The sequence below is a fragment of the Durio zibethinus genome, chromosome 6, assembly GCF_047325235.1.
Source record: "Durio zibethinus cultivar Kanyao isolate XHJ-2024 chromosome 6, ASM4732523v1, whole genome shotgun sequence".
NCBI lineage: Eukaryota > Viridiplantae > Streptophyta > Magnoliopsida > Malvales > Malvaceae > Durio > Durio zibethinus.
This window is the reverse complement of record NC_143167.1, coordinates 32,357,620-32,372,460: the sequence shown is the minus strand read 5'-3', so window position 1 is coordinate 32,372,460 and position 14,841 is coordinate 32,357,620. Positions and strand designations below refer to the sequence as shown.

Sequence of the window (14,841 nt, the reverse complement as noted above, 5' to 3'; positions counted from 1 at the left end):
AATTTTGGAACAAGAAAAGCCTTTCCAGCTTGATTATACGAAAGATGATTTACTTTCCACTGAGTTTGGAGCAAGCAAGGGTCAAAAGTAAAAAACTTTTCCTATGCCATTGTCTGAAGGGAACACTTTTGGTGGTTCTATGAACTCTGTAGAAGGTAAACTAGTTGGTAAGGAGTCAAGTGATTTTGTTCCTGAGGCTGTTGAAGTTGGGGTGGCAGAATGCAGTAAGATGAAAGGAGAAGTTAAAGGAAGTGTCGAAGTACAGAAAGATGTAGTTTTTCTTTACTTTGATTCTGATTCTCAATTTTTTTTAATTTAAAACTTATGAAACTTGGGTAGTTTTTAGCTCTTTTAGTGCTCATTGGTTGTTGTTTTTCACAGCAGTTGAAGGAGGATCAGAAGCTAACTCGACTACTTTGAAGAAAACATATTCTTTCGAATACGTGGATTCGCTGAAAAATAAAAAACCAGTTAGTCAATCATAGTACATAACTAAATTCTTTAAAATCCTTACACTTGTGGGTAGGGTTCAATATGAGCATCAAGAATACATGAGTTGAGTAATGGTTATTTTAAAGTTCAAAGAAGTGCTGACTTTTATTGCTTTTTTAATATTGGAAGGCATCTGTTCTTGTCTTTTTTTTTTTTTTTTTTTAATCCAGGAAATTCATGCCGTATCACATCTTACACTGTAGTTTCTACCATGATGAGAGAAATTTTTATCAGAAATTTTAGATAATGGAAAAAGTGAAATGTCAGTTTTTATTGTTAGGAATTGCCTTTTATACCTCAAATATCTTGAATTATTCAATTCTAGAGTTTCTCCCTTTGCTTCTTAGAAAGAATTTTTAATTGACTTTTAAATGACTTAATCACTGTTTTACAGGTACATCTGAATCTCACTGATCACACAGACAGAGAGGGTTGGGTCCAGTTGAGATCAGGTTATCACTAATGCTTTGTTTGTGCCTGAGCTCCACGAAGATATTTTCTTTCAGGCCATGCCCTTATCTGCCTACCCTCTCTATTTCTTTAATTGAATTTTCGGATGTTGAAAGGCTGTGTGATGAAGAGTAGATATGAAAAATAGTACATAATTTTTTTTTTATTTTTTAAATTAAAATTAAATAACAGTTATATAATTTTATTTTACTCTCACAGTAAAGCACGAGTTTGAAATTTAGTTTATATTATTTATAAGTATTATTATATTTTATTATATTTCCTTTTCAAATTTTAAGCCATTTACATAATGGGAAAATAATTAATATCAGCTCCTAAAAGAAAAAATCACCGTGTCATACTTAATCATATCTCCAGAAAACAATGTTGAAAGGGTCAACAGTAAAAAGATTAAAACCAAAGGGCAAATCTGGCAATTCTGGTAGATGATTTTCTTCGACTGTTTTTACATCTGAAGGCAGTCACCAAAACAATCCGAGGACAAAAAGCTTGAAAGCTTTTCAGTTTTTTCCCAAGTGAAAGTGATCTCACGATTTACTGCGCTCTCCAGATTTTTCCTCTTTAACTCTCTCTTTTCCCTCATTTTCTAGCTAGCCAAACACGCCCATCAATCACCAGATAGAGAGAGGGAGAAAGGATTGAAAGATCAGACCTTTTTGGTCTCTGAAAAAAGGCGATGGCTTGGAGACGTCTCATCGTTCAGGTTACTTTCCCTCTCTCTTTTAAGCTTCATTTTACCTAGCTCATGATATGCCTTTTCTTTTGCTATGTCTTTTTTATTTATATATTGGATTTCTATGATATGAAGTTCTGAAATTCGGGGATTGTGGAAACCCTAATTTTGGATTAGCTTGAAGGTGTCGCATTTAACACTTAAATCTGAGCTAGGTATTACTAGAGTAGATAATTAATAGAGTATTGGAATTGAAATTTGGAATCTTCTATTTTAATTTTCCTTTGGACGTAACAAAGATACTCATTTGCTTAAGCTGACTGGGACTTTTATTGGCACTAAAAGTTTCAGTATTTTAAGGGATTTCAATTTTTATTATATCAATATGAGTATTTGTAAATGTAGTTTTGCATGAGGTCTTGTTAAATGTAGTTGTAAATTTTGCACTAATTTTGATTGGTGCAAGGCTTAGTTAATATTTTGTGTGAGTTATTCTTGCTTGCTAAAGAGTAATTTGCAAGTTAGACATAGATTTGAATTTTCATTCTTTAGATAAACAAGTAAGTTTCATCTTCATCTTAAAACAGGTTTCAAAACAGCAACAAGAGTTGGGACAATTCGGAAACCTGTTTTGTAGAACTCATCTTTCTGGTATGTGTATATGTTTGATCGAAGTTTTTATATACTGTCATTAACTTTATAGTTTTATTCTTTTTTCTCAGGAAAATACTGGTTTATTATCCCTTTCATTGTTAGCTTTCCTTGTTCTAAACTAAAAAACTATCTTGCCTAAGCTGAAATCTTGTTGGAGCGCAGGTAATAGGCTTTTCAGTGGCCAACAGAGGTTTAAGTCAAGCTATGTAGGTAGTTTAGCTCGCAGAGTTCGAGATGCAGAAGAAGCTAGTGAAGCTGCTCATTTAAGAGAACTTTACCATAGAAATGATCCTGAAGCAGTGATACGGCTATTTGAAAGCCAGCCATCATTACATTCTAATCGTTCTGCACTTTCTGAATACGTTAAAGCATTAGTCAAAGTTGACAGGCTGGATGAAAGTGAGCTACTTAAGACATTACAAAAAGGTGAGGGGTCATGCTATGTTGCATATTTAAATTCTTTTAAAATGTTAGTTTTGCAATATTTTTGTATTTTTCACTTTACTGGAGAAATCTTTGAACTTAGTTTCTAATTTGATAGTGCTCATAAATTCTCCGTTAAATATTATTAGGCCATTTCTTTCTTAATCTTTGTTTACCAAGAGATTATGCAAAATTACAGGTATCTCTAATTCAGCAAGGGACGAAGAGAGTAAAGGTGGTCTCTCAGCTTTCCGAAATGTGGGAAAACCTACAAAACATGGTGTCCTAGGAACTGCTAGTGCTCCTATCCACATGGTGGCTTCAGAAGGAGGGCATTTTAAAGATCAATTGTGGCGTACTTTTCGTAGTATTGCACTTGGCTTCTTATTGATTTCTGGTGTTGGAGCACTTATTGAGGATAGAGGGATTAGTAAAGGTAGAATGTTTAAGTGACAGAATTTTTCTCTTAAATTCTCTATGTGCATGTTTAAACTAATAATACTTTTTCTGAATTCTGACTGTCTATCCTTGTTTTAGGACTTGGCCTACACGAAGAGGTGCAAGTTGTGGAATCTAACACAAAATTTAATGATGTCAAAGGTGTTGATGAGGCAAAGGCAGAGTTAGAAGAAATTGTCCACTACCTTCGAGATCCTAAGGTAAATGCACTATTGGATTTGAGGAATCTCTCTCTCCCAACCTATCTTCTCTAAATACCTTTGCGCTTCTTGCAGCGTTTCACTCGTCTTGGTGGCAAGCTTCCAAAAGGCGTCTTGCTTGTTGGTCCACCTGGCAATGGGAAAACTATGTTAGCAAGAGCTATTGCTGGAGAGGCTGGGGTACCTTTCTTCTCCTGCAGTGGCAGTGAGTTTGAAGAGATGTTTGTTGGAGTTGGAGCTCGAAGAGTGAGAGATCTTTTTGCTGCTGCAAAGAAGCGATCACCATGTATTATATTTATTGATGAGATAGATGCCATAGGTGGAAGCCGTAATCCAAAGGACCAGCAGTACATGAGGATGACTTTGAACCAGTTGCTCGTTGAATTGGATGGATTTAAACAGAATGAAGGAATTATTCTAATTGCTGCAACTAATTTTCCAGAATCATTGGATAAGGCACTGGTGAGACCTGGACGATTTGACCGCCGCATTATTATTCCTTATCCAGATGTTGAAGGACGGAGGCAGATTTTGGAAGCACACATGACAAAGGTACTGTGTTGACTGTGTAGAAGTCCATGTGTTGTAGGAGTTTGAGCTTGAGTTGATAGCTGTCGGTGGCTGATTGATCAGGTTTTGGACTGTACTTTGCGCAGACTGTGCTTTGCTGGCCCCAATGGAGCATATATCATAAAAGTTGGCTTGATATTAGCTTTACAGACATGCTTCTAATTAATGTCTTTGCTATTTTACATGTTGGTTAAATTACATCAACATTTGGTTGTCTGTCTGTCCATATTAGGTTTATGTTGCATCACAGTAATAATTCATCTTGGTGATATTTTTTGATGGAATCATTGTGTGCATCCATGCATGTCTAACCATTCACTCTGGTGCATTCCAGGTCTTGAAGGCTGATGATGTTGATTTAATGATCATTGCTAGAGGTACTCCTGGATTCTCTGGTGCTGATCTAGCAAATTTGGTCAATGTTGCTGCTGTGAAGGCTGCAATGGATGGTTCTAAAGCAGTGACAATGACTGATCTGGAGTATGCAAAGGATAAGATCATATTGGGAAGTGAACGCAAGTCAGCTGTCATATCTGACGAGTCACGGAAGTTGACAGCTTTCCATGAGGCCGGCCATGCCCTTGTTGCCATCCATACTGATGGGGCACTTCCTGTTCACAAAGCAACAATAGTCCCTCGAGGGATGGCTCTTGGTATGGTGTCCCAGTTGCCTGACGTGGACCAAATAAACTTGTCCAGAAAGCAGATGCTTGCAAAGCTTGATGTTGCCTTGGGGGGGTGGGTTGCAGAAGAGCTCATCTTTGGAGAAAATGAAGTTACTTCTGGTCCAGTGTCTGATCTTGAGCATGCAACTAATATAGCTAGAGCTATGGTTACAAAGTATGGCATGAGTAAAGAAGTGGGGTTTGTTAGTCATTCTTATAATGACAATGGTAGGAGCATGAGCACGGAGACTAGACTTCTTATAGAGAAAGAAGTGAAGAACTTATTGGAAAGGGCTTATAACAATGCAAAAACCATCCTCACCACCCATAGCAAAGAACATTATGCACTTGCTAATGCATTGCTTGAGCATGAGACACTCACAGGAACTCAGATTAAGGCTCTGCTTGCCAAGGTCAACTCCCAGCAGCAGGAACAAGAACAGCATCAAGAAATGGTTGCACCACAGAATGAACCTCAGTCCAACCCAGTGCCTCCAAGTCCAAGTCCAAGTCCAGCTGCATCTGCGGCCGCTGCAGCAGCTGCCGCAGCTGCTGCTGCAACTGCTGCAGCTAAAGCCAAAGGCGTTGCTCCTGTTGGATCTTAGCATGCAAGAGGCTGGTAAGGGCCTCTTGCCTGGTGGCTATTTATTGAATTGAATATGCACATACATATTTTCCAGATTTATATGAGCTTTAGGAACTTTGACTGATTGCTGCTGCTGGGATTATTTATGTATAACCTTGCCTCTGATATGGAATGAAAGATGTAGAAGAATCATATGGCAGTGAAGTCGCCATGGCAAGTAGCAGTTGAGTATTTTGCCCATTTAATTGAACAATTTTACTTATACAGTGGATAACGTACCATTTAAAAGTTTTACTTTCCTTGGGATTAGTTTGTAAAGCCTTAATAATAAAGTGCCTTTTGATCACTTTTTTTACTTTTTGACTGTTATTTGGGTTCTGCATTAAGGCTTGGACTTGGCTGGCAGGAAGTCACTTGAGAGTTCAAACCTTTGGTGTTATTAGTATTTGTGTTCTTTTCGGGATTTACTTGACCGGAAAATATTAAGTGTTGTGGTTGACTTGCTGAGTTATCACTGAAATTATGGCTAGTCTTTCTGACTGAAACAAGAGCTCTGTACCGTCATAGCTAAAATCTTGATCTTTCCGGGCGTGACCATTTGTTTGTGCTCTTAATCATTTTTTGCGTTAATTCTTGAAAGGGTTTTTTCGTTTTAGTTTTGTTTCTTGCTTCTGTTTGGGGATAATTAATACTCGATTTATAAATACACTAGCTAGTTCTATGCAAAGACATACAATCTTGTTTTTGTTTATAACAAGGTCAAAACGATTAGTAGTCTTAATGTAAATCTTTGGCGCCTGACGGTTGAGCTGGAACATGTTTCGGTTGGGTCAAACATTAACTCAAAGATCACAGTTTAGTAATCGGATAGAGCTACTTCGAATTCAAAAGAACATGATGGCTCCTCTCCTTGAGCCGGCTCATCAGTCTTGGTTATACGTTCAATCGATGCGTTTCCAACTCGCACCCCCCATGACTTCAGGCAAGCAGTTCATTGATGTGGGATTTTTTCGACAGGAATTATAATAATAAAGAAAGATGGATGATGATTTTCTTTTTACTTTTTCATGATTGGTTTGTGGATTTATTATTTGTCTAACCTTGATAACACAATGGATGTTGCATTCTGAGATATGTAATTTGCAACAGTTGAACAGCCGAGAATTGTAATTCTAAACAGCCATGGGGAGAACCTTGTTGGAATATTACATGAAACAGGTTCCAGGGATCTTGTCATCATATGCCATGGCTTTCAATCAAAAAAGGTGAGTAAAATTGTTGCATAACATTACATTGTCATTGATTTCCATGAGTTAAAAACTTTTGTCCGACCGTTCATAGGCTTTCTTATTGTAAATTAAAGTGAAGACCAATTCACAAACAAATTTGGGTTTTTATGTACAGGAACGCAAACCCATGTTGAGTCTTTCCGCTTTCCGCTTTGATTTTGCTGGGAATGGGTAAGAATATTACTGGAAGTGAAGAAGCAAAATTTTGAAATTTCTGAGTTATACTAATACCAAAAGTTACATGTTGTTGATACAATCAATGGTTATTGAGGCTATTTGTAAGGTTCCTTTATGTATGGTAACTACCGCAGAGAAACCGAGGATTTACGAGCTGTTGTCCAACATTTCTGCAAGAAGGAATGTCTTGTAAATGCAATTATTGGCCACACTAAAAGTTTCTTCAATATACAATTAGGATATGAATCAATGTAATCAAACTCTAAATGAAAATAGAAGGGGAGGGAACTGGTGAGGTTTTATGAATACATAAAAAATTTTCACGTCAAGTTGTTGAATCTAATACTCTGTGCTGTGAAGAACTTTAGTTCTTAGAAATTAAAAGTTCCCCCAGAACCATAAGAGAAGAGTTACTTTATTATTGCATAAAAAACTAATGCAATTTGCAGATTATCAAGTTTTTTCATGTCGGATAGTGATTAGTGACTTTTGTTGTCTTTTCATATGTCCACCTTTTTTTAAAATATGCTTTTAAAAGATCAAATATTTTGATTCATTTATGAATTCTTTTAAGTTACTATAATGCTGAAAAGGGTTCCTGTAGGGGGAAATATGGTGCTTCTCCATGCTTCAAAGTATAATGATGTACGCACCGTCATCAATATTTCTGGCCTGTTCCATCCAGAGAAAGGCATTGAAGGAAGGTCGATTGGGTAAAGATTTCTTACAAAATATGGAGCAAAATGGGTTTATTTATGTTAAGAATAGAAAAGGTAGCTACCATATTGTACTTCATTCTCTCAATATTTTATGTGAAGTTCTGTCGTCACCCTCCAGTCAACAATTTTGAGATAAACTAGTAACTTTTTCTCTGAAACCAATTACTCGCTTGTCATTTGCAGGAAAGTTTGAATATCGTGTAACTCAAGAAAGTTTGAAGGACCGATTAACCGCTGATACTCATGTAGCATGTCTTTTGATTCATCAAAATCGCAGGTTAGAAAATGCTAGATTGATTGCTTTTCTGAAGTTCATGATACAGCCGAATCAATTGCAATGTGGATATCACTTGGTGCAGTCATATATTCTGGATAAACTTAATTTTGATCCTCCATCCGCTAAATCAGATTCAACCGTTTGTTTTTGGAATTATTACTTTGCTTTTCACTAAAGTTGTGATTAGTGGTATAGAGTTCTCACTTGTGTTTTAGCTTTTAACCTTGATGCCATTATTTTCCCGGTATTGACAATCCATGGATCCATGGGTAAATTTGTACCAGCCAAAGATGCCCTGGAGTTTGCCAGGTTTATTGGAAATCATAAACTGCACATAATTGAAGGAGCTGATCCAAGGGGAGTTAGCTACAGTTGTGGTTGACTCCATAAGCGCAGTTCCTGAAGACAAAAACATACCCAAGGCCGAACATTTACAATTGTGCAAAAGAGGAGTTAATTTTCTCAAAGCACGTATCTGATAAATTGTGAATAACAGAGATGTTCAGTGTTCCTGATAGAAGAAAATAGATGCAGAAGATTTTTGGGGATGTGGTCTCGTGCTGAAAAATATACAAATTCCAGCCCAGATGATGCAGCTAATTAGGCCATTGATGATGCCCTCAGTTCATGTAATTACCACAGAGCAAACGATAAGCAAGAGGATAACATTTTGGAAATTCAGTCGCCTCAAATTACGATAAACAGCGGCTAATGGCTAATACTTGTAGGTTTCGGATATATTACAGTAATTATTGAATATTTTCCAGGCTATCAAGCATTCAAGCTATAGCAAATGAATACAAAACAGGCTCACAATGCATAGTACTTCCTGCACCAAAAGGCCACGACTCGAAACGCAAGATCTCTATCTGTCAAACACTTAATTAGCTAACACAGTCTGTTGCTTCACCCCAATTTCTCTCCAAGAAACAGTGGGCATAATCTGTTTACTGTCAACACGATCCTTGAACTTAATAGCAAAGTTGAGCAATGAGTCAAGAAGAGTCCGAGAGGAGATGCGGTTTGAGTCCCAGCTCAACGAGTTTAGTATGCTTTGCATTGTAATAATGTTCCTCTGCCTCAACTCTTGGATTGGGCACAGTTATGGTTTGCACATCAAGTCCAAGCTTCTCTCCTGCCTTTGCTACAAGGGTAGCCAGTTCATTGACAAAAAACTGCTCAGTGAATTGACTGAAGACCCGAAATTCACCAGGTTGTGCAGGATTTGCAATGTTAAGTCCAACACACTGAACTGTGTCTCTTATGTCAAGGTAACCCCTGGTCTGAATTTTATAAAGAAAGCAGGAGAGGTAGAATTAGATATGAAGGAAGGAAAAACGCCACCCTCTAATTATAGCTAAACACAAATATGCCTATGAATTTCGGGCATTATTAAAAAAAAAAAAAAAAAAAAGCCATGTCTCATGTTTGTGGTAACACATCTACATGTTGAATGAATGGGTCTGGGTATGTGCAACATGCAGCTATCTGATAAATGCGGCATTTGTCTGTGCCAGACATGATGCATTGCATAAGACTAACAGACTAAGTAATTATAAGGTTGATGAAATCCAATTCAGTTGACAGTGGACAGTCATTCCTCCCAAAATCAGAACCACAGCATAAAGACATACCTTAAGTTATTTATTAAAACCAAATGATAAAAGACAAAATGTAGGGCATCAGTGCTTTATCAGGTTCGAAAGAGGCTTCTCACCTGACCGCATTTCCCATTAACAGTAAGGAGGGGACAAGCAGCAGCCTGAACACAACCGATTCGATGCTGTTCCAAATACTCCATCATAATCAAACTGTTACACAGCTGTTCATGCATTGAAGTCTCATTGGTCCTTCGACCATACACCACTCCTTGATTCAGATCAGTGGCTCTGGTCCCCCAAGCCTTGCAAGTGAGGGCTATACTATTTGAATCATGAACCTACTGAGATGATAAAAGGAGCTCGCTTGCTTCGGATAAGGTAAAGTATCAGTCCTTCCCTTGTGAGTAATTGTTATATAACCTCCAATATCTATGTTTGGAGTTCCATGCTCTCCCATTGTCCCAAGCTTCACAAGATGGCACTGTTCTCTGAATTCCTTTATTGCAAAAAGAATGTTAAGAGTTCCAATCACATTATTCTTCTGAGTGAACACAGCTCTTGAACAATCAATCATTGAATAAGGGGCAGATCGCTGCTCTCCGAAATGGACAACAGCATCAGGTTCAAATGAGTTGAAGGTTTCAGATAAGAACTCAAAGTCACAAATATCACCAATATAAAGTTCAATTGTCTTTCCAGTGATAGATTTCCAAAAACTGAGTCACTTATGGATGAAGGAGATAAGTGTCAAGGAGTCAAGACCAAGCTGGTGGTCAAAGAGCTGACGGACAAGGCTATCAACATTGCAACCTCATAAACTTTGTGGACAGGTGGAGGGCTGTAGCCTGACCACAGTACCCATCTCCGCCAATAACCATGACCCGCTGAGGCTTTGAAGATTCATTTGGGGATTGATTAGAACTAGACCTGGGTTGAGCTAAAATTCTTGGCTTACAGGCGCAGCAGTATCACGAACCACACAACTTCTTCCTGCCCTGTCTCCTAGCGAAAAAAGCCTTTTTGAAGGGAGATTTGGAAGTCTGAATGATAAAAGAGGTAGGTTCAGCTGTCCGAACCGGATTCAGAGGTTGATCACAAGGTCTGAAGCTAGAGATCTTAACAGAGCATGAAGTTGACAGCAAATGTGCCATTTTAACGTTTGATTGTGCCCAACAATATGCACATGCACCCGCCAAATACCAATTAAGGGTCCAAAATTAGTTCCAAAATCCAGGGAAATGTCGTTTAGGCAAAAACTTGTATTATTCTGTTTTGCTCTTCTGGAACAAGTTCCACTCTTAAAGCATTGCTGGAAAAGAAGAAAACATTTCTCATGTCCAATAGAAAGGCAATTTACAGAGTTAAAACCGTAACTTCTAACAACCACCACATCTATAAGCTCATAATAAATTTTTGGTCCAACACTACTTTCTATTTGGGACAACCAAACAAAAAATAAAGCATTTAAGCTGCATAGCTGAATCATACAAGTAAACCCACTTAAAAAAAACAGAATCTCAAATACCCAACAGTTTAAAAGTTGTTTGCTTTCTCATTTAAGAATAACCAACCATTCCTAAGCACCCAATAATGAATAAACATATAAAAAGAACCAATAACAAGAAAAACGAAAAAGTAGAAAACATTGCTGAACTGAACAGTGATTACCTTGAGAGAAGGAAAGCTTAGAAATGACGTTAAAAAGAAGAGGTTGTTAAAAACTGGAGATGAGATGAGAAGAGAGGCCTCTGCTTCGGGCTTCAGGGACAAAAGAAAGGGGGGGGGGGGGGGGGGTTCGTTCTCTACATTCCGGGACGAATCAAAACAGAAAGAGGATTTTCGTTCTATCTAGTGTGAGTACTAACTTTTATTGGGTGTGTATTTTGGTCTGAAACAAAATAAAATGGAGCGCCGTCCAACGACCGGTGGACAGCTTTTTGGAGCGACTCGGCTCGACAGCCCATTTGCTGGTCTTTTTATCCCCTTGCTTCAAACTGATGCTTGTGGCGACTGGCGAGGGTGTTGTTACGTTGTAAACTTTTCTCATGTCTTTATGCACCAAAAAATCATGAACCAAACCCCATTTCTCTCCTGCTGTTTTTAAGTCAAAGTTCGAATGTAATCCTTGTACCATCTCAGTTGTGAGGTTTAAAAGTTTAATAGGCAATTTGCACCAAAACAAAGGTTTGACGACTTTATTTAACAAAATAATATAATAGCAGGTAAAAATATTCAGACGAACATCATCACTGAAAATGAAATAACCTCTAAACATTGTGTTACTACTATATATGCCCATTTTACATAATCTTGATTCCATGATACGTTGAACAAACATGAAACATGAACTGGCACAAGTTCATGAAGTTGTTCATTTTTGTGGTGGGACGTCCCTCGTTCAGAAAGATTTTTGGATGCAAAAGCTTTTGTAATGTGGGAGTTCCAGCTCCAAAGAAGCCATCGTTGTTCATGATAGAGTTTCAAGAGAGGCTTCTCTAATCTAAAAATCAAATGAAACGCATCCAATTAAGGTAGCCGCCAATGACATGCTAGTCAGAGTGCGAATCACTTGACTATTCCTCGGCATTTCATTGGTTTCCACCGGCATCGTCAACTACTCCAACAAGCATTAAAAAGATCGGAAAACCAATCCATATTTACCATGCAGAAAGCTTGTATTTCTTCGCATACACGGGAGCACTTGCTATGAAGTTCTGCTCAAAACAGGTCATTACTTTCAAGTACTAAGATATTCTCTATCTATCTACTTTTTCTTCCTCCAACATCATTCATACAAAAACGAACTTTTAAGTGCTTTGCCCATCAAAGAAAAAAACAGCTTGCAATATAAAAGATTATGCCACAAGCCAAAAATATTGAAGTAGCATGATGTTTCAAGAACCAGTGAAGAGTAATGCTCCAGCAGTACACAATTTTATCTCTGACATGACAGAACTTCTTCTCAAAAGGTATAGCAGGTTTGGTGAAAACTATCCAACTAAGGATGAATAGATGCTCTGTCCAGTCAAAGCAAAAGTGCCTTATCAATGTGCTGTAAAAGCTCAGCCCAAAGTTTTGCTCCAACCTCTAGTATCAAGCAGCTGGAACCTTTTTCCCATCCTCAATGAAGAAAATAGCAGTTTCAGGCACCTGAAAGGGCACAACAAAGACGGAAGATTCAATTCATAGAAGGGGAGAGAGCAAGTTTTGGGAACATGATGACTTATTGCAAAAATAAAAATATATTGGCGAATAGACAAGCATCCAAAGAAATTTCAGTAGAATAATCCAAAGAATGGGACTGCCACCTCTTCTAGCAAGGAGGAATGAATTAAATTTTATATTGGTGTATTAGATATAAACACAAAATTAACAACTATAATGAAACTTAACCAAACTTTAGCATTAGCAATGAACAATATAGCATCACTTTCAAGGGGATAGAGAATCATTTTTCATCATCAAGCTATACCTAAGTGGGAATTGGAGACTTTCATGTTGAGTTGCTGTATCTCCATGTGTAAGCAGAGAATAGTTCTTTTTAATAGAAAATTCAAAGAAAATAAACATCGATGCTTTGATATTTCTCATATGCAGCATTTTCATATTGAAGGAAATGTAAGTAAGATAATTAATTAAATTACAGCTGGCCAGGTCTCTGTAATAAATTCCACAATATCATATGCTATGTCCCCTTGAACATCAATTTGCTCCTTTTCAGTTGGCCCCTAAAGGAAATCAATCATCAAAAAGTTTGTAAGTAACGAACCAATAATGGAATGAAAACTATAAATGCAGATGACATTTGTACACCTTAACAACTGAAGCTCCAGTGGCAAACTTCTTCCCAAGCTTTTTGGAAGCATCACTGAGCTTAATTCCTGAAATAATACCTCCTAATCAGAAATTAACTTGTTTTGGCAAAACTAATCAGGAGATGAAAAAGATAAAATTTGAGAATGAATAGAGTCATATCAGTAACTGGCTCACCAAATAGATCCAATCCTTTCATAATGGTGATACATTTGCGCCTGTTACGTACGACCTTTTCAATAACAACTTCTTGTTTCTCCTTTAATTTGACAAAAAAAAAAAAGTGGGGAAAATTAGGAAGACAACATATGTTACTCTCACACCCTAAAACTAAGAATCTTGTAGGTAAAGGTCCACAAGCAATGACTTTGAATAAGAATTTGTAATTATTTTACCATGATTTAGAACATAAATCATGCGCATACCAACAACAACCAATTAGATTAGAAACACCAGAAAGAAAAGAAAAGGAAACAGGAGGACTAATTCCTCCAATATTTGGAGGATTCAACCCTGCACATTTACCTAAGCTAATTGAGAAAAATGTTATTTAAGGATTGGGGATCAAAACCTTCAAAATAAACTATGAATATTTGGTGCAAATAATACCAAAGAAGAAGAATAAAAATTATAAAAAAAGCCATACTTTCTTCTTTATTTTTCCACCAGGAAGACGTTTTACTTCTTCTTGCTTAGATGATGATGCATCCCCTGAAAAATAAAAAGCATTGGATCAATGAGAAAAAAAAAAAAAAGAATTTCCTTCCTGGAAGACAATGAATAAAGTTTGAAGACAATATTTGTGATCAAATATTCCCAATGTGAAGTAATGCTAACCTGGTTGAGAGGAAGATGCCGCCCCATCAGCAGCAGAGGAAATACCAACTGATTGGAGCTGTTCAGAAACCTTGCTAGCATCCCTTTCATCAGCCTCTGAACAACAAAAACAATTATCAATGAGAAGTTATTAACTTACTATAACTGTCAGAACTTAAAACTATAAGAAGTTCACATATAAAAAACCAAAAAATTTCCTTTCTTCTCTTACCCTACAAAACTAAGTAAAAGGGTGTTCAAATCACACAAAAGAATTGACATTAAGAATATATATATATATATATATATATATATATAACGAAAAGCAGAGAATTTTCCCTTCTTTCATCAATCCATATCAGAAAACATCCTCCAAAGAAACCAAATTTAAAATCCAAGAAAACAAAAAAAACCTCCCATAAAAAAACCAAAAAGTTGTCTTCTTTATTGCCTGTTTCATGATACTTTATAAGAGAAAGAAAAGATATAAAACCTTTAAGGAGATGTGGGTAAAGGTCAGGGGCGTTGTTGATCAACCAAGGCTTACACTTTTCGAAATCCGGGCCGAATTCACAGTACTCAGCTGGAAGAGAACATATGGGACAATATAGTACTTTCACCGCTTGAGGTTTCTCTGCCATTTCTTCAATCTTTTTCTTTTCCTTCTCTCCTTTGCGTTGGATTTATTATTAATCGAAACCCAACAGATTTCTCAAAGCAATATCGGTGCAATCATGCAAACAGAACCCGATTCTGCTTTTTCTTTTTCATCTCTCTTTCGTGTTGGGGAACAAAGCTTATCTATGTGGGCTAGAAGGGCTTGGAAGCCATGAATATGGATTGGGCTGGAGCCATATTAATGGACCTAGTTGGGCCATTTATACTAGCCCAAACAATCTATCTAATTTATTATAGTGTGCAATGTCAGCTTGTTTCTTAAAAAATGCAAGGGAAAA

The 14,841-nt window shown here is 37.1% G+C and overlaps 3 protein-coding genes and 1 pseudogene across 6 annotated transcripts; 2 read left to right on the top strand and 2 right to left on the bottom strand.

Annotated features, from left to right (window-relative positions):
* The first annotated feature begins 1,439 nt into the window (after window positions 1-1,439).
* On the top strand, window positions 1,440-5,548 carry LOC111284637 (ATP-dependent zinc metalloprotease FTSH 4, mitochondrial-like). The gene is made up of 7 exons (XM_022873426.2): window positions 1,440-1,666; window positions 2,224-2,287; window positions 2,453-2,716; window positions 2,913-3,149; window positions 3,251-3,372; window positions 3,448-3,924; window positions 4,277-5,548. The coding sequence occupies exons 1-7, from the start codon at window positions 1,640-1,642 to the stop codon at window positions 5,210-5,212; spliced, it is 2,127 nt and encodes a 708-aa protein (XP_022729161.2). The 5' UTR covers window positions 1,440-1,639; the 3' UTR covers window positions 5,213-5,548.
* Window positions 5,549-5,701: 153 nt separating this feature from the next.
* Window positions 5,702-9,379, top strand: LOC111284639 (uncharacterized). 3 transcript variants are annotated; one of them, XM_089762993.1, is made up of 6 exons: window positions 5,702-6,175; window positions 6,343-6,458; window positions 6,598-6,653; window positions 7,264-7,432; window positions 7,562-7,655; window positions 7,940-9,379. In XM_089762993.1, the coding sequence occupies exons 1-4, from the start codon at window positions 6,010-6,012 to the stop codon at window positions 7,298-7,300; spliced, it is 375 nt and encodes a 124-aa protein (XP_089619119.1). In that variant the 5' UTR covers window positions 5,702-6,009; the 3' UTR covers window positions 7,301-7,432; window positions 7,562-7,655; window positions 7,940-9,379. The 3 variants fall into 3 exon arrangements, with proteins under 3 accessions (XP_089619119.1, XP_089619118.1, XP_089619117.1); XM_089762992.1 differs by lacking the exon at window positions 7,940-9,379 and having other exon boundaries at window positions 7,562-7,851; XM_089762991.1 differs by lacking the exon at window positions 7,940-9,379 and having other exon boundaries at window positions 5,702-6,458; window positions 7,562-7,851.
* On the bottom strand, window positions 8,396-10,407 carry LOC111284638 (UDP-sulfoquinovose synthase, chloroplastic-like; annotated as a pseudogene). The gene is made up of 2 exons (XR_016343168.1): window positions 9,373-10,407; window positions 8,396-8,938 (listed from the first exon to the last, which is right to left on the bottom strand). The product of XR_016343168.1 is annotated as a UDP-sulfoquinovose synthase, chloroplastic-like (transcript).
* A 1,503-nt stretch (window positions 10,408-11,910) lies between these two features.
* LOC111286313 (translation machinery-associated protein 22-like) lies at window positions 11,911-14,670 on the bottom strand. The gene is made up of 7 exons (XM_022876221.2): window positions 14,379-14,670; window positions 13,907-14,002; window positions 13,716-13,780; window positions 13,247-13,328; window positions 13,070-13,137; window positions 12,901-12,984; window positions 11,911-12,406 (listed from the first exon to the last, which is right to left on the bottom strand). The coding sequence occupies exons 1-7, from the start codon at window positions 14,524-14,526 to the stop codon at window positions 12,350-12,352; spliced, it is 600 nt and encodes a 199-aa protein (XP_022731956.2). The 5' UTR covers window positions 14,527-14,670; the 3' UTR covers window positions 11,911-12,349.
* Window positions 14,671-14,841: the final 171 nt, after the last annotated feature.